The following is a 24241-nucleotide window of genomic DNA, read 5'->3' as shown; positions in this document are numbered from 1 at the left end:
AAAGCTGTCTAGAGGAAAAAAGTGCGTCTTTCAACAGACCAACGAAGGCCAACGTTTGCTGTGACGACTGATGTTGAATTCAAACAGATGGCCAGCAGTGCAGGGACAGTACCTGACAGATAAATGTTGTCCCCTGCTGAGATGACACTGAAGAACTCGCGGTCGTAGAATGGCAGGCTAGCGAGCGGATACCACTTGCTGTTCTGGGGGTTGAAGCAGGTGACTGCAGTGAGAGAGCGCTGGTTCATGCCGATGGCCTGCCGCCCTCCGACCAACACGATCACCTCTGCAACTCCTGCAGGTTACGGAGACAACACATCATGCCATGGAGTTGAGCTCTGATAATGCTGCGAGTGTATCAGCAGCCCCTTTGGGTGGTAATGGTGAAGCTATTAAACATAGCTCTGAGAAGTATACAGAGCATTAGGAGATAATGGTATACTGATGGAATGCACTGCTCCATTAGGTTCACTGATTAACCAGGCTGGGTGGAGACGAAATCCAAGAATATCAACACAGCAGATGACATTAAATTACCTTGCGCAAACACACTCGGACATGGAGCCACTAAATTGAGACTCGGGAGTTAACTTGCGGCCAGAGTATTCTGGCAAACATGAATGCGTTACATAAAGCCCCTTTTTCCTCCTTTCAAAATAACCTACATGAGCAAGCCAGCTTGTGAGTAGAACTGAATTATCAGAGCTTAACTAAAGTCATAACCATCTGTTCAGCAGTACGCCCTCCAGTGATTCCAGGTTGGCCTGAATATCCTCAACATGTGGACTCTCTGCATTTTGCCATCCTTCAACGTTCAGGTCAACTATATTTTTAGTTGAGCTTGTTAAGAGCCACTTGCTCGACAAATGTTATACATTAAATATAGCCTTACCTGAGAAGTAAGCACAAATAATAAATGACCAATACACAACAACGAACCAATTTTTTTTTATCAGACGACCCAAAGAGCAAAGACTTCAGTAAAGCTTCAAAAGCTTAACACTGTGTGAGAGCAAGATACCAATACTCACGGCATCTTGCTTTATATGTACTGTATATGCACCTGTATAGGCTTGCCATCAAGGTACCTAACAAAACAGCCCTTTTTTTTTTTTTTTAGGAGTGAAGAAAAAAAGAGGCAGACACAGTGAGAGAAAAAGAGAAAGAGAAAGGTTCAGACATTCCTAAGCTCCCTGTAACTGCTGGCTCATCTTTCAGAATCAATACTTCCCTGGCGCTACACTGACAACAGCAGCTCGGCTGATCCATGGGCTTCTCTCTCTTCCTGCATCCCTCTTATAAAGACTGTCATCTTTTCCTTTCCGGCTCTTTCACTAAACCTCTCCACGGCAGGTAAAAGCACAACTGGGGTGAAAAACTAGAAGGGAGGGAAAACACGTGGGGGGGAAGAACCCTTTGTCTTTACTTGGACGGAAGATAGAATAGGAAATGTTGAGGGAGATCATATGCTCTGGTGCTGAAGCTGGAGATATGATGTAAAATCTGTGCTCACCGTCACCAGAATGATTCATTCTCAGATTAAGGAAACAGGTGGAGCAGATACCGCACACACCGGAATAGTTTATTTTCCCACGTCGTGGGCATGACGCATGAAAATAACGTCTGCTCAGATTTATATCCCTTTTGATGCATCTATATATTAGTATGTATTGCAGTGGATGTTGAATGTAGGCTAGTAATAGTGGTTAGTTTGCTGGTTCAAATCCCACCGTCAGGATTCACTGAAAATTCTAAGACGGAAAATTTCCAGGACACCAAGAAACATAAAACTTCTAAAAGTTAGATTTTGAAAGGGAGTTATGAAATAGCTTAAGTTTCAGAAAAAGACCACACAAAGAAGCGCTACCTTCTTTTTAGTTAACTTCCTATAAATTCCATTTTTCTACCCATGACCATGCTTCAACACTCAACACCAGCCCGTCTCTTCCCTACTATTCAGATTCTACCCAAGATTCAGCTCTCTAGTGTAAAGCAAAGCTACCCAGAACTGTCAATTATTTGAAGACATTGTCTGCACTCACAAAATGCCAATTAACAAATCACATAGTATATGGACAAACGTACAGAATATTGACACCTGACCATCACACCCATATATGTCCATTTCAAAACGGTGAGTTCCTGTCCCTAGAGGGCTTCATTAAAAAACCAACAGCCTCTAATACATTTTTTTGGGGCAAAATCTATGTGCTAATGCTGGCATTCTATGCTGACGAGGTTATTAGGCAACTCTGTAATTAGACATATTACTTATTCTAATTAAGCCATCATTTTGAGCTACAGAATTTTCTGTAGTCTTCAACTGCCAGATATTCTTACATTGCTCATTGTTTTTAAAAAACAATCTTTTTAAACCTGTTCCTTGGGCTGCTCCTGTGAGTATCAAACCTGCAGCAGTGAGCTCTGGCATGCCTTACACTATTGCATGCCCATGGCAAACACTTACTTATGGGAGATCTGAGAGTGTCTCTCTTTTCACCACAATAGGCCAATAGGCTCTCGAGCACCTGTCAATTACATCTGTGATATGGACAGGAAGTGAAATTCTTTACTGACAGCACCCCTACACTCTCCCTCTTCCTGTTTATCTCTCTCGCTCTCAGTCTCTTCATGTCACTCCATGGGTAGCTCTCATGGAGCAATGGGAGACAGCACCTTGACAGCCCCCACCTCCCCTCGGCACTATCTACCTCCTCCTGTGCCATGCAGCAATCACAGCATCTTCTTCCACCTCGCTTCCTCCTAATGAGCCTATCCATGGCACTGGATCAGCACCTGCCAGTGGTAAATAAAGCTTTCCCAATGGGAGACAGAGCCACCCAGGTAACTCTCACCTCTGAGCTAAAGAGCAGTAATGATAGCATCTGGAGCAGAGAAGAGCAGTAAATCACTCTCTCCCTCTCTATCTCTCCTGCACACAGTCAGCCTCACTTACTCTGTATCTTCCCGTGAACCTGTCCTGTAGAGGGATCACAGCTCTCCCAGTAGGCCTTCAACTGAGTTTGGTGTGGCATTTCAAGCCCTCAGTCAAGTCTCACCTTACAGTTTTGGGCATCTCTAATTTCCATAAACTGCATTTGGCCTGGTAATTGGGAAACATGACTTTGTACCCACCAGCCTTTTGGTGAAAATGGTGCAGAATAGAGAAGATAAATTGGTTTTGGATTTGCCTATCAGGGGAGAAAAAACCTGCTTTTATACCCAAGTGCCAGTGGGTGGCTGATAGAAGCCGAATTGTTTTCATCCTTGTGTCTACTTTAGCGAGACTGCAATTGAACCAATTGAACAATCAAGAAGTCCTTCAAAACCATGCCAAAGAACGGGAACTTTGGGCGCATAAGAAATGCATTATTTTTCTCCCCATTTTTCATATTCTGACAAACGTCTTGGGTTTTATGTCAAATATCTTAATTTTCCAATTGTCGGACAGCTTGGAAGGACAATAAGCCAGGCCTATCACAGGACGCAGGAACAAACACACACGTACGGTTATAAATGAGGGAAAAAATACTGCATCCTGCAGCTGTTCTTCTCTAAAGCCCTGTTTACACTTGCCTGTTTCATGTGTCTGTTGTCCTGAACCGTATCTGGATAAGAGTTTGCATGAAATTATACAGTACGTGTAGTAAGCATACAAGACGAAATAAACAGTTGAAAAGAGAAGACCTGGCAATTCTATCAGGAGTAGGAGTAGAACATATCTGCTTAGCCAGTTTAAAACTGCCCTGTTCAATATGCAGATTAGCACATCACTCACCAATCGACCACATTTTAAAACATTTTCGATACAAAATATAGCACCTGCAAGAAACCGTCAAATTTGGATGTCAACTTTCGCGGTTTGATTTCTATGTGAGGATAATCCCTACGCAGGTTTTTAGGCCTGAAATTTAAAGACGCACAAAATTACCAGGTATATACAAGACAAGGTCTGAGGTTCTCAACAGATTGCAGATCCATGTTTGTGGTGTATACCACCACTTACGGTGCAGATGTCCTGAGCAAACGTGTCTACATTTAAACGGAGTATACATCAATCAATCAGTGAGCAAAAACTCCTATTCAACTCCTAAAATTTCATCTCAACATCTGACTTCAACTGAGAAGATATCAGAGTCTCCCTGTGGTTTAATGCTCAGCATGATTTCCCCATTGTTCTGCCCCTTGCCCTGTCCCCATATGCCTGCAGAGGGTTAATGTGGCATGAAAAGGAGCATGGAGCTCCTGCTGGGCTCAGGGCTGTTGTAGGGGCAGAACACTGTGGTCAGTGCCATTGGGAGCAACCACACACCCTCTCTCTCTCTCACACACACACACAAACATGCTCACACTCACACAAACACCTGCAGGTCAAGCACAGGCCACAGTGAGCGCAAAACAGCCAACACAAAGGGAGGTGAACATCACTCGTATACAGTTTTACTCCTTATGAAAGAAAATGAAATGTCACAAAAAATAAAAGAGATAACAAGAAAAACATGGTAAGAGATTAGTAAGGCTTTTATCACTGTGTATAAAAGTCAGGGTTTGCCAAATAACAAATGCATCATGATGTTCACTATGTTACTAATACAGCCAGAAACAGAACCTTTTACATTTGGTTAAAACCAAAAAAAAAAAAAAAAAAAAAAAAAAGGAAACCAGCAGATGTATTATTAAATGATTTGATGCTATTTTAGTGCAGTATTCATGATAATGGAAAGCAATCAGCAGGTGAGTCATGTTGAGAGAATTGTCCAGATTAGTTCTGACAGGCCCCTCCAAAACGAGTTAATGTAACAAAAGAACACACGAAAAGAAAATTCAAAAAATAAAAACCGAGTGAAGAAACTGCCAGCGTTAATGTAACAGCCAGAGACGATGTTGGAAAACAGCATACATATTGGCCTGTCCTGAGAGAGAGCGACTGAGACTGAGAGAAGCTGACAGTTTTGTGTAAAATGCTCCTCATTACCTGTCACGCATGCAGCAGTCACTGGCTGAATAATCTGCTAGGCACTGACTCACCATGTGAACTACAGCAGCACTGGCCATAGGCGGCTACTGGGATTCAACCATTTATCAGAGAGCGACTCATTAAACAGTGTAGAATTAGTGCTGTAGGTGAGAATTAGAAAGCAATTATGTTTCATTTAAACCTGCATGACATTATACATCTAAATTAATTAAAACCAGGGACATATTGCAAAATAATGCCCTCCATTCATTTTCCTGAACAGACTACAAATAATGGAAAAGACTGAAAGGTCACATTGAGTAGAAACATTTGAACAATGCTACAGGTCCAATTGAACACAAACTATGTCTGTGGAAAATTGGATGTATTGGTAGTTGAATGGCTAGTGCAGAAAGGGGCCAGATATGACCCCAGTCATTGTAGTGATATGATTTTGGTGTGGAGATAGGGTACACATTGTAAGAAAAGAAATATCTTGCTGTTTTTTGGACTTCCTGGGCATGCATGAGGCTTAGCCATGCACCATGAGGGAAAAAGAAAAAAAAAAAAAAAAAAAAAAAAAATCAGTTGAGAACAACCATTAGTGGAGTAATTAAACAGAGGAAAAAAAAAAAAAATTAAAAAAGTTTAATTGGAAAGCTGAGTCCACAGTTAAGCCACAGATGATACTCAATCTGTGGGCGAGAAACCAGCGCTACATTCACAGGAATCATTTAATTAGTTATTCGAATACACACAAATCATGACCTATTCCTGGCCAGAGGTTAGGAGAGAGGAGAGGAGAAAGTCAAGAGCTCAGAAATTCAGATTTATCCCTTGTGGTTCTTAATTATCATGCGCTACTCATGGCCACACTGCTGATCAGCCACTAATAAAAGCATGGTGGAAAAGCTTTAACCAGTTATGGAGTGAATGCATGAATACTGAACTTACTGAAATACTGCAGTGGAATCTGTCTAGCACAAAAAAAACATTCTAAATGGATGTCGACCCAAAGGGTGAATAACGGCCAGTGCTTTCAAAACTGGAAATAAGACATTATAGCTACAGTAGCTTCAGTAGTTTAAAAGAGGTTTGAGTTGTGCTGTTACATAACGCATCTGACTGCAGATTTCAGTACATCCTGGTCAAACAGGAGCATGCGAGTCAAAGCAGGCTTCCCATTTGGGGATGAAGTCCCGATTTAGTGCCATCTCAAGACATCTCATTACTACTTCACTGTAGTTACTAAAGAATAATAAACTGAGACTGTAACGTGTTTAAATGGAAAATATGTTAATAAACATTTAAGCATATAGATATGAAATACCTTGATTAAACTTCAGGTTTAAAAAAAAAAAAATCCTCTGGCAACCTAAAGTGTTATTCATTCTTCCCCACATAAGGAACCCATTACGGTTCTATGTACAGCCCTGACACAGAGCATTTCTCTTTCAAATTAAAACTGCTTAAAAAGCTAGAACTGTTAAACATCCAAAAAGCCTTTGTGGAAAATTCGAACGTTTTTATAGAGTACAGAATCATGCATGATGTTTTACTGTAAACACGATGCTGTGATGTACCGTGAGTCTGTATGGCCTGTGATATGGAGACAGGAAGTCTTCATATTCCCCGCTGTATTAATGAGGTAGCAGAGAAGAGGGCAGAAGAGGAGAAGAGGAAGACCTATAAGAAAAGAAAAGTGCTTCTGCCCTGTTGAACTGTCACTCGAGGGGACGTCTGTGAGAGCGAATCAAGTAGGTTGAGAGAGGAATGTTTCATGGATGACATAACAGCACTTTTTTCATACTTCACACTTATCTCTCTGGCTCAGGTGGTGTACGCATCAAGAGCTGTATGTGGAACACACACACATACACACACCTTTTTCTGTCTGCATAACTGTCCATCTGTGACAAAAAACCCCTAATGCTTTACTTTCCTCAACTTTCTTCGCTCTTCCTACCTTTCCATCCTTCATCATTCTCTCTCTCTCTCCCTCTCAGTACAACAACTTTACTGTCTAGGTACTTCTGTTTGCTGTCAACTGCTCTCTGAGCTCCATACCGTGTTATAAACAGGGCCGACAGGTGATGGGCTACACAGACCCTGCCACACGTACCAAACATTTACACACTCTGTACACACAAACACAATAAAGATGGTGAATGGCTGTCTCCGACGTTCATAACATCAATTTAGATGCCTGTGCTTTAATTGCCGTCCTTGGTGTTCCATCTCAGCGTCAGCGTCTGAACCATAAACAAGCTAATGTTGTAGCGTTTGCATCGTTACTCGCTCGGCACAGAGCAATGCTGTCTTGGACCTCTCCACAACCCCCCTCTATATCAGTCTGGCTTAAAGGTCTAATCTTCTTTTTAAAACTTGAAAAAATCAAGTACAACAACATCAGAGGCAGGGGTGAATCATTTTTTGGGAAAATGGTAGGGCCATAACTAACGATTATTTTCATAATTGATTAGTTGGCTGATTATTTTGTCAATGAATCGATGAATCGAATGGGGGCGGGGCAAGCTTTCAGTACCGTTTTTGGGTTTATTTAAAATAAAAAATCCACAAACTGAGTGTTACAAATATAAACTTCAGAAAAAACTTTACACAACTGTTTCTCCAAAACAGAAAAGAACCCCATACACACACACACACACACACACACACACACACACACCAGAATATATATTATTAATTTAGGACTGTAGTTTAATTGGCTGCTTTTTGTGCATCCATAAACATAATGCATAAATATTATAAACTAAATTGTACACACACACACACACACATATACATATACATATATATATATATATAGATATATATATATATATATATATATATATATATATATATATATATATATATATTATATTTATGCATAATGTTTATGGATGCACAAAAAGCTTATTAAACTCCAGTCCAAAATTAATAATAAAAACTCCCTTTCACTGCACCTTGTGGTTTCTGTTACTCGCTGTCTTTAGAGGAATATTATTTTACTTGTTTATTTTTGATCATAGTGTTTTAATGAGACATTACAGATCTTACCGCGCGTGATCAGCAACGCGGCCTCGTTACTAACACATCACTTCCGTTATAATAAGCGACACTGCGAGCGCGCGAATACAGCATATAATGACAATAAACTTCAATTAAACTAAACCTTTTAAATCAACTCGCACCAGTTTCCTCAACCCCTTGCACACAGTGGAGCATTTTGGATATAAACGTAAGTTTGTCCTCGTGCATCAATTTGATTTCCGCGGTGTTTAAAATGCTCCCTGCCTTAGAGGACTTGGAGGTTACACACTTTCTTCCTTAGTCACGTGACGATTTCACGTGACTGAACGAGGTCTGAGGTCATGTTGGCCTCCGTCTGATGTGGACTGAGGACATGTTGGGAATAAAAGGTAACGCTGATAGAAAGTAAACTGAAGAAGGTCATTATCAGTCACTCGGGGTAACTGCTAATGCTAGCGTGCGTATGATGTCATGCGCCGTCGTGGCTTATACTATATATAATAAAATGATATTACCTTTCTAAAATCCACACACTAAACGGGAGTGCAGAGTGCATAGTGTAAGTGTACAGAACTTAATTTGGGACACAACTTTAGTATTTACTCTCGACGCGTGTTTTCTGAACAGAAGTAACATAATGAGTAAATCTCCCGCGTGTCGCGCGCAGACCGACTAATCGACAGCGAGATTCGTCGACAACGATTTTCATACTCGATTATTATCGATTTTATCGTTTAGTTGTTGCAGCTCTAGAAAATGGCAACAATTTATTACCTACTTCAACGATGTACGCAGCCTGGAGGTGGATTGAGGGAAGGTATACAGTAAATACTAATCATCTTACTTTTTATTTATTTTTTTTGTTTGCTTGTTGTTGTTTTTTGTTTCCCCCATTCTTTTGGTTTTGGCTGTGATTATTTTGTTGGGGCCGGGTATGGTGGGGGTTGTTGGATGGGGTGTTATAATATTTAAAATGGCCAAAAATAAATAAATAAAAAAGATGGTGAATGGAAACAACTAAGCAAAAAGGAGAAAAATGCATGCTTCAAAAGTATAAAAACCCATAATATGAAAGCGAAAGTTGTTTCGCATGTTAAATGAAATGCAATAAGCGGTCACAGTTGAAGACTATCAGGTATCATAAACTGACCCCTGCATAAACTGCAATTAAGCGAATTCTGCCAAGCAAAAAATGTGTTCGGTGCAGCAACACCGTGCTGAAGCTATACCTATAACACTTTCCAGAGGACGATTAAACAGCGCCTTATTAAGGAAAGACTAAAGTTCTGCCAAATGAGAAAGAAAAATCTCAGACCCCGAAGGCAATTTTCTCAAATCTTGACTGAGGCTACTTATAAATATCTGAATTAATAGTGCAAACCAACAGAGTATGACAAAAGGCCAGAGACTGCTGCTGATATTTACAAAGACTTAAGAGATTTATTAAGAAAAGCTTTGTTAGCCAGGCTTGCATGCTTGCCAAAAGCAAAAAAATAGCAAAATGGTGCCATGTTTTGCTTGGCTCGCTTGGCCGTTACGCTTGACTGCTGCAATAAAAACCTTTCTCTAGCTCTTGCTCTCAATTGAGCCTTTACACGAGACATGAAATGACTTTGAAGACCCAGTGCAGAAATATCACATGGTAAAATGTGAGAGGAGCGTGTACAATATCATTCCTCAGAGAGATCTGTCTCAGTGTATTCAGACAGCATTTCATTGGCCCTGTATTGCACTGGACTCCGATCAATAACAGTCAGGGTGGGAGAAAGGGCCACAGTACATAAGGACTAAATAAATCCATACACTGCTCACACTGTCTGCTCTGATGAAGCTGAGGAATCGGCCCAGTCTGAGACTGGGAACGGCTTATCTGAAGAAGAAATGTATGCTAGAGTTTATGATGGCTCAGACTGAAAACACATACACATACACACACACACACACACACACACACACACACACACACATATTTTTTACTGACTCAATAATGCAGAAGCCATAAAATAAACATGCATGTGTGTGTGTGTGTGTGTGTGTGTGTGTGTGTGTGTGTGTGTGTGTGTGTGTGTGTGTGTGTGTGTGTGTGTGTGTTTTATTTGATGGCTTCTGCATTATTGAGTCAGTAAAAAAAAAAAAAATTAATAAAAAATACATTCAATTTTCAAACAAAAGGAAATGTTAGAAAAATGTTTCTGAAAAACAAAAAAAAAGAGAAAAAGAAAAGAAAAGCTGGCTTTTAGGGTTTATCTAAAAGTATTCTCTTAAACCTGTATAGTTTTAGTTTAGTTTAAAGTTTTCACTGTTTATTTTAGTGCTCTTTGTTGCTCTTTGCTGAATATTCTGTTTATGTAGAAAGCTTCTATTTTTATTCATTTTAAGGCATTTTTTTCTTTACATGTGCCTAAGGCTTTTGCTTAGTACTACGTGTGTATTATATAAGCCCAAGATCTTTTCGAATGTACAGAGCACAAAAAAATAATACTGTAGGATCAGTGGTGGCTCAACAGTTAAGACTCTTAGTTAATGGGGTTCGAGCCGCAGTACCGTCAAGCTGCCACTGTTGGGCCCTTGAGCAAGGCCCTTAACCATATCTTCTCCAGGGGCGCTGTATCATGGCTGACCCTGCGCTCTGACCCCAGCTTCCTAACAAGCTGTGATAGGCAAAAAAAACAACAAAAAAAACCCAAAACAATTTCACTGTGGTGTAATTTATATGTGACAAATAAAAGCTTCTTCTTCAGTGTATGAAAATCGTGAACCATCGTGACGTGTAGCAGATCTTCTGTTGCACCTTGCTAAGGCCGTGTGTTGAAGGCAGTTCATCGAGAAAGGAAAGAATTTTCACACTATCATAATCTTTTTTTTTTAAATTTCATTTACCATCTCTAGTGTGATTACTGAACCGACAAAAGATGTTCCAACGATGACAATGGAAACAGCTCGCTTAAGGACGAATGGACTTGAGTCCATAACACTAGTCAATAGCGGTAACATGAAAAGCTGCGCTATGAAAAAATATCAAGAAATCAGACTTTAAATTCATAGTCAAGTCTTATTTACAGCCATTAACTAATGTTTAATTAATGCTTAAGCATTAAATGGTAATCGCTGTCACCATTCAGTCGTGTTAGATTCTTATCCACACATGTCCGAGTAAGAAATTTACTACCTTCACAAAATGATAGCCGAACACCTGTATCTTCCAGTACATGATTATTTTTTTGATTATTGGCACGTTAAACTGAATAAAAAGTTCACAATTCTAACATTTAAAACGGTTCTCTGTAGCACCAACAAAAACAGATCATCAGTCAAAAGGCTTGACAAAACAAAAAAAAAGGTTCTTCTATGGCATCCTTGCAGTTGAGAATAAATGAAGGAAACTTACACTCACACTCCCTAAGCATTTCCTCATATTGCTCCACGAGGTTGAACACCACAAGGTTCTGCCAATCTACCAACTTGGCCTATCTGCTACCTGATGATGAATGATAATGGAATGAATAATTATTCACAAAGTACTTTTTGTTGTACTTTCCCACTCCTACTCTCCTTGATCATTATCCTTGGAGTTAAACATTGAAAACACCCTACTCTATGGTCTAGCAGCCATAGAACAGCCCAAAGAAAGTGGAAAGGGTTGGCTTGGTGGAAAATGGAAGGTGGCTTAAAATAGGTTTAATACCTGCTAATTCCCCGATTTACGCATGAGGAATTAGCTGTACAGGTGAAAGTGAAGGCAGGAATGAGCTGGCTCAGTGCTGTACCTGCCGACAGTCTTGGCCGGGTTCGGGGAGTCTGCATCTCCTGGCGTGCGTGAGGGAGCATGTGGTAGCGCTTAGCCTCGTTCACTAGGTCCCGGCAGGCCTCGGACGACTTGATCAGCTCCTCATTGTCCACCACGTTCAGCAGGTAGCTGGGGTGAATAAACGGTAGTCGGACTACTGCCAGCAACTCCGATATGTGCTGCAAGAGAATCAGACAACAAAACGGCTTGAACAGAAATGATTCAGTCATAGCTATCAATCTTCATGTTTACTGTGTACTACTTAGTATTATCCCATTTATTTATACTTTAATTTATAGCAAGACATTTAGTGTTCGGTTTCACATTATCGTTTCAGTCAGAATTTAAATCCAAGTTGAAAACTTGAAATCTTTATAACTTAACCCAGAGCATGTCCTTGCTTGTTTTTCCTGTTTAGAGTCTATTACCATGTGCAATGATGTCTTTTCACTTCTGTGGGGTTGTACTTGGGTAGTCTTTTTCTTTTTGTAATGTTGTGTTTATTTGTAGTTGGTTGTACAGCACAATGGTCAACTAGTGTTGTTTTTATTGTGCTTTATAAACAAAGTGATTGATTGATTATCATAGTCACAAAAACATGTAATACTGTATGATAGGTTTGATTAATGGTGGAAAAAGTCAAACGATATTACTGTCTCTTCGTGTCATCTCTGTGTGATTGGTTACATTGGTTTCTTCAGATCAGGTCTGGAGAGGGTCATGACTAAACTTTGATTCTTTCCTCCGAAACCATGTTCTGTAGATTATTTTGGATTGGTGTTGCGGGACGGACCCGCATTTTATTTCTGTTCACGTTCATTAGATCCTTCATTAGAACAAAGTTGCACACTGTATGGTTTTATTTAATGACTTATTAAATAAACTGAAGTGAAAATGAATTTAATTACGTGAAACTACAGGATTTCGTACTTTGATTTGAAATTAACAGAATTATTTTTGACAAAATCACACCTCATTTATTTAAGATTGATATCCAGTTCCTCGGTTCTTTTGCTCTATGTGGGGCATCACAGATGACAGACATTCATGCACGTGTGTGTGTGTGTGTGTGTGTGTGTGTGTGTGTGTGTGTGTTTGATAGGAGTTGCTGTGGTTAGGGGCTCGGTGGGCTGATGGCTTGTTTGTTCGCACTGGGGATCTGCAGGATGTTTGCTTGCGCCCGTGTTCAGCGCTGTAAACACAAGCTGAACAGGGACAGCAATTCAGCTGATCTGCTCACCCTGAGCTCTCACACACTGCCTCTAGTAAGGGCCTGTTCACACACACACACACACACACACACACGTGTACTGTCATGACATCTGGGCCTGTGTTCTCTTTTCAATCTACAGCGTGCTAGCTCCCTGACCATGACATGATGGCCATGTTCACTTTGACATTTATACAGGCAACACTACTGGCATTTCCTCAGAGTGCGCACAATATAGCAACAACCTCCACCCATTTCTCTTTGTTTGTTTGTTTTTTTGCCTCGAAACACCTTATTTACTAAGAATTCTGTTGTACAAACAATGCACAGCTAGAGGTCTATGGAAACCTTGGAAACCTGGCCTTGGAGCTATTTCATACAAGCTTGCCAAGTATTGGCTGAACTTCAATCCTTTGTATATACACTAAACACTTCTTAAAATTGACTTTCTACAAAATGTTCTAGAGTAGTTCTCTCAGAGTTGACTTTTCTAGAAGAAACAGTAGAAAGCCTGTTTGAACTCAATATGTGTGTGTGTGTGTGTGGAGAATCATAGTATAATGTGTTAATGCGAAAACTGGCTGGACGTTCCAGGGCACAGGAAATGTCCCCAGTGGGTGAACGATTTGGGATTAGGGTTGGTGGTAGCTCTGGCACAGGCCTGCTGTTCTAAACACATTTCGCGTCTGTTCTAAAATAATGTCACAGCAATATGCCCATGTACCCACCAGAATGCTCCCGCTCTCCTCGCCTTCCTCTTCTTCTCCCTCTCCAGCCCTGCCAGTGCCACGGCTGAGTCGTTCTAGCCAAACAGCTTTGGAATGGTTAGAGAAAATAATCATCTGCTCCCAAGCCGAGTCACCACAGGGGAGTAGGCGAGGGCTGTTATAAGCAGCGGGGGGATTTATACTCCCGCTCGTAAATTTGACTTGCTAAAAAACACTGATGCTTGTGCGCTCCCCTATCCTGTACCAGACGATTAAATGATTACGCTAAAATATGCAATCCCTCAGAAGCCGAGAGTAAACGAAGTGCCACGGTTCTTTAAAGTGACCAGCTTCATCCTTAAGGAAAGGAAATAATGGCTGAGCAGGAAGGCAAATTCTGAATCTGATGAATTATAGATTGGCCCAGTTGGATCTCTTACAGAACCATCTGTGCAGTTATGACCCATGCAGTGACCAGGTTGGCTGCTTAAGGTAAAATTAGGAAAAGGAAGGCATAATGAAAAGAGGTATTAAAGTTCAGAGTGTTCACTAAGCATTCATTAGAAATCTCGAGTTTTCCGAGCTACTTCAGCACAAACCATTCTGCAATGCTTGGGGTGGGACGTGATGGTCGGGGATTAATACTGGTATCAACCTACCCATATCAAGATGCAGAGCAGATTCGGTGGTGTTTTTTTTTTGTTTTGTTTTTTGTGAGCACAGCAGTAGGACTATAACAATACATGGTAGTGTTACTGTGTGGATCCTAACGGCACAGATACTGTATGATCCACACATTGCCATGTCTGTGTACTGCTATGTTGAAAATGACTCACTAGCCAAATAATATCTGGTCAGCTTTGGTCCTATGGTGGTTTCCTTTCCATTTATATATATTTGGTACAGGTGGGCTGATACCCAGGAACAGTCAGTAAATGTATACAAATATTTACCTGATAAAATGGCCAGTAAACATAGCTACGAGGTAAGTGTTCAAGTGTCCAGGGATCTCACTGTACCAGTAAGTGCATTTCGAAATGTTTATTATTAAATGTTTATGTTTACAGATCAATCTGAAAAGGCCAAAAATGTAACTGCAATTAGACACTTTAACACACCAAGTATTTATGTTTTACAGTGAATATTCGAACTGTCCGCCTTTAACAAACCACTCATTTAGAATCCTATTCATTTCCATGTGTGACCAGTTAATAAGTTCCACAAAGATTTTGCTTTCTTTATCTAATTGCTAGTCTGTGTCATTTCATTTGGCCTGTAGCACTACTAGTGATTAATCTGTAATAAAACATAAGAACCTCCAAAACTTTTTTTTTACTTCATCTAATACAGTACCTTCCTGTATAATTTACTATGGCTTTTCTGTGCATGTACACCCACACAGACACTCTTATTGGACACCCCTTACACAGAGCTTGTCTCTGTGTCTGAATTCCCACCTTGCACAAGGCCCAATTTACCAATGAGCCTGACACCAACATCAGATGTGCTGTACACGCAATCGATATACTTGACGCTGAGAGCCTTCGTGAAGCTATTCACAACACGGCGCTGTTTCTGTAGCTGTGAACCAGTGCTAATCCCAGCACCTCGTATCAGACACGCCGTAAGTGTACTATCCTCTCTCAGCTCCAGGGTATTCATGCCCAGGCTTGCTTTTAGCGCCTGCTAGGTGGTGTTGAGGACCACAGGGGAGTAGCACTGTCTCTCAATCTGTAACATGACTGGAAGAGGTCCATCAATGAAATAGCAGGGAGAAATGGGATTGGGGATCCAGTAGGTGCATGCCTGGAGAGCACGCACATTGTATTGAGAGTGTGAAGGCAGTGAAGTAGGCTGGGTTCACTAATCATACAATAAGGCTTCAGGATTGTAGAAGTGAGAAAGAACATTCTCAAGGGTTCCTCATGAGTTTGGAGAGTTAAAGGCTGTTTTTTTTTTGTTTCCCATGAAACCCTCTGATTGGAAGAATTCCCACAGACTTATTATTTTTCGTACTCCTTCTTCGGCATTAACAAAAGCACATGTAAAGCAGATATAGACAGAAAAGGCTCGCACATCTTTGTTTTTAATCAGACTGCAGTCCAATCCAGAAGTCGCCCATATCACTATAGAAAACACTGAAACGTCAGATGCATCAGATGCACTTTACTTATTTCCATTTCTGACAACTTTCTTCTGCAGGACATTCGTCTCCATTCTGTCTTGTCGAAATTGTGGACTTCTTGTGTCCTAAGTGACTCCTGCATATGTGTTTAACACTGAACCATTCAGTGAATGAAAACAGTTCTTCTTGTCTGGCCTGCTGTATGAAAGAAATCCAACCTTTATTTGAAGTTAATGTATTCAAAGACAATAGAAACCATCCATTTTCTGTAGCGCGTATCCTACACAGGGTCGCGGGGAGCCTGGAGCCTATCCCAGGGGACTTGGGGCACGAGGCAGGGAACACTCAGGACGGGGTCCCAGCACAATGCAGGACACAATTACACACACAGTCAGACACTATGAACAGTTTGGAAATGCCAATCAGCCTACATGTGCCACAGAATCTCTCAACATCCTCCCGGGTCCTATGTCCTCTCTACTGGACTCAGCTCAGCTCACAGCTTTGCAATGGGGTTTGGTCAGGGGACTGGGATGGCCATGTCAAAAGCTTTATCCTGTCACTGAATGTTTTTGGGGTGGATTTAGATGTTTGTGTAGGATCATTGTCCTGATGGAATTTCCAACCACAGCCCAGTTGTAGCCAAGGTTTTGACTTAAAATCTTCCGATATGTCAGAGATTTAACGATGTTATATATCCTAACAAAGTTCCCAGGCCTTTTGAAAGAAAACAGCCCCACACCACCTCCAATCAGACAACAGTGAGAATGTTTTCAGTATAACCATCCGTCTTCTTACTCCAAACCCACCCGTCTTTGTGCCCAAAAAGCCGTATTTTTTTTTTTTTTATCACATCTGACTACAGATTCCAGCCGGTTCCAGTCATATCTTCAGTTGCATCTAGCAAACTCTTATTTTGGTGGTTAGATGAAAGAAAGGACTTTCTTCTGCCACACTCTCCAAATACTTTGTTGGCCTGTTCCGTTAGAGATTACGCTAATTAACCACAAAAACATAACTTTTTTAGCCCGTCTTTACCAAAGGGTGCCAATAATTGTGGAGCTGACATCTACGCACACTCCCACACGTGGGTGCATTCAGTGCACTTATGCTAATTACAAACAGAACTGCCTACACACAAGCTGCATACAAGTGTGCATTCTAAAAATGTGATACAAAAGGGAGGACAGGTGAATACAAATGCCTCATTTGCTCCCAATCTAACCACACACACACACAAACACACACACACAACAGGACACATTTACACTGAGGTGGAGAATAATCAGTTTGACAGCATACTGAGCAGATGTGACACAAGTCAAGTTGTGAGCATGCTGGGATGCGTCACAGATGAAAAATGCCCACAGAGCATTTTCTATTTCACGCTGTCCGTGGGCACCACAGTCTCATCACATGCTCCCCCATGTTGTTGTGTATAAATAAGACCTGCACAGAGAGGCGTTATTTCTTTTTTCTTTAACTAATCTCAGCAAGGAAAAATAAGGTAGCAAAACTTTCCCTCACACACCCTTCAAAGAGTTCATCTGAGGTTATTCCCTTTCTAGGGAGAAAGAAAACAGAGAGAAACTAAGACAGAGAAAAAAGGGACACGAGGAGCTGGGGTTCAGCTGGCCCGGTGCCTGGAGCTCTGTTTCTGAACCATACCAGTGCAAAAGAGAGAGAGAGAGAGAGAGAGAGAGAGAGCGAGAGCAATGGACACACAAGGCACTGAAGCTGGCCAGGGTCTGCACCCTGTCTCCTTTCTCGTTCTTTCTCTCCCTCCACAGCACAGCTGCCGCTCTAACCCCTGAGCTTTACACCAGTTTAGTGATGGCTTACCACATGTGGGTCTTCTCATAAAACTGATCAAATGATATTAAAAATCTCCTCATGAAATCAATATTTATTGAAGGACAATAGCTCTGAAATACTTCCTAATCCTCCATAAGGCATCTCTGTAGAAAAAAAAAATTAAATGAAACAATCGAATGCAAAGTCTGCAAATCTGGCAACGTCTCCGCTTTGACAATCTAATATCAAACAGGTCTCCTACAGCTAATAAGTATTATCTTGCTGGAACATGGAGTGCATATCAGTGGCGGCACATCCATTGTTATTTTACAGCTTCTGTATCAGATGGACCTTCATTTGGTGAATACTGATTCCTCATCCCGTACAAACCATCATTAAGCTCTCTTTTCAGCTGTATATTGGATCTTCCTTCAAAAGAGACGCTATTAATCAAACCCCTTTGTCCTGCAGCCTTAGCAAGTGAGATAAAGTGTTGGCTGAAATTGGCCGGGGCACGGCTTTAATGGACCCGCTGGCAGCGCGAGGGGCTGTTCTAATTGAACACACATGGCTTGTGCTGTGGACCCGGAGTGTCGAGTGAAAGGAAAGGCCAGTGTTTCAGTAATATTCTCACTCTCTGCCTGCTCTGCTCCTGGCACTCCTGGCTGCACACTGGTGGGAGTTTTACGCCAGCAGCCGAGGCTGAAACACACCGAAGCTACTGTACAAAACAGAATGCGCAGATTACACCAAATGACGTAAGCCCTAAGAGGCCATGCGTTATTTTTTTCCCTTTCTTTCTTGTTTCATCGTGATCGCGACTTAATTTTCTTGTGATCTCGACATGAGAAAAGTTGCTTTTATCGTTCTGGAGGCAGCTAAAGCTTAGCGCAATCCCGCAGCATCATGGATGAACAAATTCGTTTTTTACTTTGATCACTCAAGATGAATTAGCTCTACAGGTATGTCTCTCAGTGACTGACAACTTCCACATTAGTGTCTGACACTTGAGACGGGAACGCCCCTCTCTCTTAACGCGGAGATAAAGTCCATCTCTTTATTACAGTTACGATGCCGATGGCGAAGACGCCAACGTGCATGCAGCACCAGTCCCGTTCGCGAGGCGCAAGACTGTCTCGTGACAAAATAACGTTGTGAAAAAACCTGCTTTTCGTTATGTCAAGATCACGAGATGATGAAGTCGTGATCACGAGAAAACAAGAAAGAAACAAATTATAATGCATGGCTTCTTAGGGCTTCTGTACCAAATGTAATTGTTTTAAATCATGTTTATAGACATAACCTTACTTTAGATATTTATCATACGTTCATTTCAAGGATACAGAAAGGCAAAAAAATAAAATAAATAACTGCATATATATTTATATATATATATATCCACCATTATGCCTTAAGACATTCTGTGCAATTCATTTACTTGCACAGTATCTGTTAATCCAGTGAGAGAACAGCGCTCCGTCATGAGCACTAAGGCAGGATCGATCATTAAGCTGACATGTACAATTTTTATTTGCCCCATGACCCATGAGCTAGAGTATTTGCAGCAGCATTATTCTTCTTTTTGCGAGTCACTTGGGACCCATGTTACGACTACAGGAAAACTGTGTTGACTCACTGTGCTACACTAATGTAAATTAAAATAAGAGATGAAGAACTACCCAACACGGATCCATACATCATCTCACATGGAGGCGATGCTTCAGATCGAGGCTGAAATTAAACTAATTACTCAGGCTGCTCACAATCGAGTGGGTGCTAAATCAGAGGTAATTAGCTCGAAGCCATAAAATGACTTGCTCACCTAAAAGTATGACAAAATGAGCTGTTTCTACTCCGTTCCTGTCACCTGTCTTGGGAAGAAATGTGTTCAGCTCATCTCACACTTCACAAGCATCACTTTTTCTTCACACGTCTTCCTAAGCACTGATTCTCACAGTCAAAATGGCCTATTTGTTTCGACACTGTGGAGCAAACCCTTATATTGGCCTTTGTTTTTCTCTACACTGATGTGACAATTGGTTTCAACATGTCTTCGGGAAATTCCAGAAGGTTCAGTCAAAACCCTTCCATCATAGTCCAGGTGACAGACAAGAAAAAAAAAAAAAAGAGAAACACTGTGGTCAAGACCCAGTGTTTGATTGTTGTGTGTAAACTCCAGCACTGACCAGTGGGCTAGTTTATCGTGCGAAAGTGTGTCCTCCAAGCGCGTGAGCTGCTTCTTAAACAGCAGCTCAATGCAACAGCTCTGTCACACATGGCTCCGGTGTTTCAGACAGCCACAGCGCTCCATCACGACTGCCAAGAGCCTGATGTCATTCTGCACAGCTCTTGAATATCTGATTCCACAGGCGGCTCTACCGTGCATTTATGTCAACTCTGAGCATCCTCAGTCTTCTGGAGAATTGAACAAAAAGGGCCAAGGCCCAGAAAAGTTTCTGTATTTTTATTTTATTTTTTTTGTGGCATCTCTGAGGCTGAACTTTCTGTATGGAGGCAAATTTGAAGAGGTCATGTGTCTGAACTACCTCACGCACGACTCTTTTGATCCTAGAAGAACAGAGACACTTTCTGCGAGTTAGTGCTCCTGCTGTGTCCTACACTTTCATTTTTTTTTTCCAGAGAGGGCAAAACTCAGTTCCAATACACTCCCTGTAAAGCACTTCAGCCTTCAGCTGCTTCATCTTCTTCAGTGATGCATTTTGGGTTCTCCACTGAGTTGCTTCTCATAACTTTCATGTGACTGAGAAAATGCTGACAATATTTGAATCATTTTTACCTCAAAATCACTTTATTCTATGTTTTTTTCTATTACATAAAATACATACACACATAAAATGCAAGTTTGTTTAATATTTTTGATTGATTTGACATTTTTATCTTTTAGTGGTTAACAGTCAAAGAATTGACTAAACTATCAATCTCTAATATAAAGACTGACCTGTACTCGGTTGGTTGGGTCCCTCTTGATCCATTTGATGACAGTCTCGTAGACCAGCTCCTCAGCCTTGGTGTTGAGGCTATCGTTGGACAGGTAGCTGACCAGGTCTTCTTTAGAGATGCTGAGGATCTCGTCCTGGCTAGCCACGTCTGGGAAATTCTGCAGGGCAAATGCCTTGGCCATATTGTGTAGCTCTGTGCAGCACATAGCCTCAGCCATGGCCAGGACCCCCAGGCAGTTCCCCGCTGTCAGCTGTTTCTCTATAGAACACAAAGGAGAGAGAGACAGCGTCCATTGGCCACATCCATAAAAGATCACAAGACTTTAGGGAGAAAGGGAGCAAAGCTATCTGAGCTGTGTATCTGTGAAACTCAGAGGAGTGCAGAGGCTCAAAGCACTTCTGGGACAAACACTGGGGCAAATCAATTGAGTGCAGGGCACCCAGCAGGGGTGCCATCCCACGGATTAGCCCTGACAGGTAAAGTACTTATTGGTGCCCTAAGGCCACAGAGGAGCCAAATAAGGGGTCAACAAAGTGTCATAAGTGTCAGGCATCCTGAAATTGTGCAGTCTATATGCCTGTGACTAGAGAGAGCGTGAACAAATCGTAATGTGACAAGGCTTAAGAATGAGCAGCTGTCTGTCTAGCAAAAGTGTGGCATAAATAAAGTTCTAAAAGTTTTGGTTAATTTTTTTTTCATTCAGGATGCTTTTACATTGAACACCATGTGAAGTGGCAAAAATCACTTATTGGTGTTGTTTGTTTGTTGCATGCGTGTTTGCTCTGTCTCGAGCATGCAAACATAGGAGAAAACTGCTGGTCTTCACTATGGCGGTGTTTCACAGAGAATTAAACATAGAACATACTGCCTCAGTTAATAAAACATGCATAATAATACCCAGGATTAAATGCACAGAAAAGCAGTGTTATCTGGGCCTGCAAAGATTATATATAAGCTCTATGCACATAGTGCTTGACATTATCGAAACAAATGATAGTATTTCATCATTGCTACTTGTAATAGCCTCCTTAAGGTAAAATGTGTTTAAGTGCACACACTCACACTGTGCCAAGTTGATTCTCACTGTGAGTTGCCCTTATGGTTTTAGAGAGTTGGACCGTACAGCTCCTTCTACGACATTCACACAATCCCTCCTACGTTCATTCAAAAGTTGAAATTTGGTGAAGTTTTTTTTAAATTCTTTAATTTTTACATTTTTAAATCAGACAACAGGACATCATTTTGAAGCACTGTCTTGCTTTGGTGCCTGGTTTTCACTACATACCTGAAAAATAATAAAATATCCTTATGAATACTATTAAACACAGAACCACACAAAATGTAATATACACAAAGTGGCCCTTAAAATATTGATAGATCCTACGGAATCTCTCAATGCTGTAGATCCTACGGAATCTCTCAATGCTGTAGATCCTACGGAATCTCTCAATGCTGTAGATCCTACGGAATCTCTCAATGCTGTAGATCCTACGGAATCTCTCAATGCTGTAGATCCCACGGAATCTCTCAATGCAGTAGATCCTACGGAATCTCTCAATGCAGTAGATCCTACGGAATCTCTCAATGCTGTAGATCCTACAGAATCTCTCAATGCTGTAGATCCTACAGAATCTCTCAATGCTGTAGATCCTACGGAATCTCTCAATGCTGTAGATCCTACAGAATCTCTCAATGCTGTAGATCCTACAGAATCTCTCAATGCTGTAGATCCTACGGAATCTCTCAATGCTGTAGATCCTACGGAATCTCTCAATGCTGTAGATCCTACGGAATCTCTCAATGCTGTAGATCCTACGGAATCTCTCAATGCTGTAGATCCTACAGAATCTCTCAATGCTGTAGATCCCACAGAACTACTCCATGTTGTAGATCCAAAATATTTAAAAATAAAATGACTACTGATCTTTTTTTTAAATAAAAAATTAATTAATTAATTTTGAACTAATTTCTCTGTGAACACTGTTGTGTGGGACATCATTTGGTTTGTACAGGATCTCAAGTAACAAGTAATCGTTTTTAGGACTGAAACATGAAAACCAGTGTCAATGGGCTGAAACAGTTTGAGTGAAGAGATGTGAGCATTCATGCCTGGGCTGATTGGGACCAGTCCAGATTCGCACTAGGACCAACAGTAGCCTTTGAGTCGACAGTGAAGCGGAGAAGGCTATAATTAAGCACACAGCAGCTCTTTACATTAGAAAATATTTCTGACAATCTCACTGCTTTTTTCAGGGCTGAAAGTGTATTGGACTGTAACAGAAGCAGCGGCCATGAACTGGATTAACATATAAACTATATAAACTCCTAAACTATTTCCAGATTTGAATCCGGTTGAGATGGTGTGGCATGGAATGTATTTGCCTAATATCACTGAATGTGTTTCTATTTAATGCATTTTATCACTAACAAATTAATAATTCCATCCTTCACTAGTTTCATCCTTGCATACATTCCTGACTAATGTCTATAAAGCACTCCAATATTTCTAAATTTGTGGAATAATTTCTGTGTAGGCTTGAGTAGATCTAACTAATGAAAGTCGATTTGCCCACTAAAAGCCATGTGACAGAACAGATTTTTTTTTTTTTTTGAGATCATTAAAAAAAAAGATTAAACAATTTAAAACACTTCTTTATGCAAAATACTCCAACACTGCCACCATTTTGCTTTTGTTCACAGCCTCAATGGAATGTTTTAATAGGACTAATAAACGGAGGTCCCTCGGAACAACCTCTTCTGAATAACAGGCCGACGTCTGGCAATAGATTATACATTTTGTTTTCAATGTCTAATCTGGAAATGTGATGGATTATTAACAGTAGCCTACAGCTGATTACATTTTGTGATTTTAAAAGATGAAAACAACTACTGTACTATCTCTACACCACCTAGCGTTTTTGCCAAACATGAATGCTCCTGAACAAAGGTGTGCGTTTTCTGCGGCCACATCTGTAATATTACAAAAGCAGATCATGTGGTTTTTGGATGAATCTTCTGGATGAATCAATGTGCCATAAGCTGTATAAACCTAAAATATGCAGACCATGTGAAGTCCACACAGACAAACTGAAGCAAAACTTCAGCCCAACATGTGTCTGGTTGAGACAGATGTGCTTTTATTATGTCTGGAATGATGCAGAGTTGTAGCGTGCCATCTCCTATAAACCAGGTCAGATGTCTTCTCCTCACCCAATGAGGAAAGAGCTTTTTTTTTTTTCTTCTCAAGTTTCCTTCCAGGTGATTATAAAGGACAAACTGAAGACAACCGCATGGTGAGGACCAGGCCTCATTCCATCCAGCACTGGCAACGGAAGGGACTGTGACACACATTTATACATAGGTACACACACAAACATACACTGACGCACACACACACACGCACAGAAATCACATGAACTTGATTGTCATTACTAGCTTGAGGTAGCAGCACTGCAGCTGTGCAGGCTTTTGAACATCTTGCTTCTCTGCAGGACTTCGATAAACACATGTAACTTTTTGCAGACTCCACTAAGTCGTGCTTCTGGTAGCCTAAACCCAGCTGTGAGAAGTAAATTTTTTGACGCCACACACAATAATGGAGTAAACGCTTTACGTTTTGCGTGCTATCACCAAATCACCAAGTTTTACTCTCTGGATCAAATGT

At 40.9% G+C, this 24241-nt stretch overlaps 1 protein-coding gene across 1 annotated transcript in view; it reads right to left on the bottom strand.

Annotated features, from left to right (window-relative positions):
• Nucleotides 1-24241, bottom strand: part of LOC108258179 (kelch-like protein 29) — a 208531-nt gene that overhangs the window by 24056 nt on the left and 160234 nt on the right. Inside the window, exons 8-10 of the mRNA XM_047150815.2 lie at nucleotides 20576-20835; nucleotides 11761-11959; nucleotides 113-295 (exon numbers count right to left, since the gene is read on the bottom strand). Coding sequence (XP_047006771.1) covers nucleotides 113-295; nucleotides 11761-11959; nucleotides 20576-20835 — 642 coding nt within the window. The remainder of the gene's footprint in view (nucleotides 1-112; nucleotides 296-11760; nucleotides 11960-20575; nucleotides 20836-24241) is intronic.

Source organism: Ictalurus punctatus, chromosome 25, assembly GCF_001660625.3.
Source record: "Ictalurus punctatus breed USDA103 chromosome 25, Coco_2.0, whole genome shotgun sequence".
Taxonomy (NCBI): Eukaryota; Metazoa; Chordata; class Actinopteri; order Siluriformes; family Ictaluridae; genus Ictalurus; species Ictalurus punctatus.
The sequence above is the reverse complement of the archived record's forward strand: the minus strand, read 5'-3'. Positions and strand labels throughout refer to the sequence as shown.